The 2,143-nt window shown below is 37.4% G+C and overlaps 1 protein-coding gene across 1 annotated transcript; it reads left to right on the top strand.

Moving 5' to 3' along the window:
* The first annotated feature begins 262 nt into the window (after window positions 1–262).
* fbxo36a (F-box protein 36a) lies at window positions 263–2,050 on the top strand. The gene is made up of 4 exons (XM_071497083.1): window positions 263–472; window positions 878–986; window positions 1,204–1,376; window positions 1,570–2,050. Exons 1-4 carry the CDS (start codon window positions 377–379, stop codon window positions 1,717–1,719), a joined length of 528 nt encoding a protein of 175 aa, XP_071353184.1. The 5' UTR covers window positions 263–376; the 3' UTR covers window positions 1,720–2,050.
* Window positions 2,051–2,143: the final 93 nt, after the last annotated feature.

The raw sequence follows: 2,143 nt of genomic DNA, 5'->3' as shown, positions 1-2,143 counted from the left end.
TTCGGCATCTGCTTGTTTTGAGCCAGCGACACAACGCTGAATGCTTGCGCCGTAAATATATAGCTATAGTGTCTTCAGACAAAAAGATGGAGATATAGTTGTCCGTACCCACTGCAACACTGAAGTCATTGAGAACATTTGCTTGTCACAAATATTCAATATCAATCCGCTGGGTCGTGACCCCCCTCCCCCTCCCCACCATATACATACGTGAAATATTAAATCTCGATTAATCAATTATATTTCCTGCATTAGCTTTCGTAATCATTGCACTTTAATGTAACTTAACATCCATCTAACAGTTTCCTCTGCTGTTGAGTAAATTCAGTTATTTCAGGTGCTTTTTAGTTGTCATGGTTACAAGCCTGCGTCCAAAATGGCGTCCATGCTCGGGGAAAAACTGTTTGAATTCAGTGGTCAAGGTCCACCACCTCCAAAAGATTTTTTCCAACTTGTTATTACGAAGAATGAGGTCGAGTATTTCTATTTCCACAGTTTATATTTATAAAACAGAGTGTTTATAAAACCGGCTAAGTGTTTATAAAACCACTGTGCATATGTAACAGAAACTAGCTTAGTTTCCACCTACAAAGTTAATTTGTTAGCCAGGTAGCTTTAAAAATACCTTTCATAGTTTGTAGATACTTACTGGCAAATTGACAAAGATCCAATGAAAGTTTTATACAGTATCTCAAATTGAACCGAGTGATTTGGTGGCAAATTTTAACAATATATAGTAGATCACTTGGAAATTCAGTAGCTATGTAGGCCATTGTGAGTAAAAATCATTTACAGATGATATGTTAATATAGAACGTATTTTGGATTCACATGAGCTTCACTGCATCATAATTTATTATTTATTTTTTTAACTTTAGGTAATATGGAGATCATGGAGGATTTCTTTGCAACTTAATTGCCGGGGTGCTCCACCCAAAGAGCTAAGGACATCCCATCATGAATTCCTACATCAGAAAATGCTACAGCGTAAGGTTTCTTCATCCGTGCCAACTAACTTACACTACGTCCATGATACCAGAACCCATTTTCACTTGTTCTTATTCTGCAATGAATCTTCTTTGGTGAAGTGGTACAGCACTCTGGTCTATGTATTTTTGCTTCAATGAAAATCCATCAGAGTAGGCTTTTGTAAGGTTTCAGGTATCTGACATCCAGTCTGTACTTTGCCACTTCTCATATATAGAACACCTTGGTGTTGTTTTTGGGCAGAGGATCCTGGAATACACATTAGCACTTTGTCAAGGAAAGTTTGATTACCTGGAGCGCTTACCTGATGACATTATGCTCCGCATCATGTCCTACCTTCATCTGAAAGAGACAACACTTCTGGCACAGGTTTCACAAAGATTCAGAAAGGTTAGAGCCTCTTAAAATGAAAAGTTCACAACAGTACAGAGATTCATTTATTTGATAACACAAATATGGTGTTTTAGTGTCTGTTTTGCTGTCTCACCATCATGTATGTTTGTGCTTTAATATGTTCATACACAGATAACCGTATTTGTAAATCAGCATTATGTTTTGTTGTCCTTTAATTTTACTGTGCCAGCTCTGCAATTCTGAGACGTTTTGGGAGCACACTGTGAGGAATCGCTGTGCTGGGTTTACCAATGACATGGAGGGAATAGCCAGTGCCATGGGCTGGAGGAAGACCTTTTTTACCTTTTTCCACAGCAGTGGCGGCAAGGAGCTGAAGTGAACCAACTCAGCAAGTTTATTACTGAAACAACTGCAGTACAAATCCTATCACTGTGGATGAGTAGCCGATGACAATTCTGCACTTTGTGAAACATGAGGCAGTGTTTTCAGTGTTATTTAGTAAGTGTTCTTAAGTTTCTCCAAAAGTGCCACATATTCTTGAAAGCAAATAATAATTTTTAAGTGTTGCTAATTTCTTGTTGTTCTTTTGATGACAGCAATTGCCACTAGTATTCAATGGATAAATGCAGTTAATTACAATTTATGTCTGTTGGAAAGAGTTAACATTGTGTGATATGACTGGTGCAATAAATTAGCATATTAAAAAAACAGCATTTGGTGTCCCATCATGTTTCCTGAATTATAAACTGGTAATACATTAAATACTTAAGCAACTACATCCCTGTTGACGTCATATCAAGGTC

This window comes from Trachinotus anak, unplaced genomic scaffold (assembly GCF_046630095.1).
Source record: "Trachinotus anak isolate AG129_WGS33_773 ecotype Australia unplaced genomic scaffold, CSIRO_AGI_Tana_v1 ptg000014l, whole genome shotgun sequence".
Lineage (NCBI taxonomy): Eukaryota > Metazoa > Chordata > Actinopteri > Carangiformes > Carangidae > Trachinotus > Trachinotus anak.
Note: the sequence above shows the minus strand (reverse complement) of the source record. Positions and strands in the feature narration are given on the sequence as shown.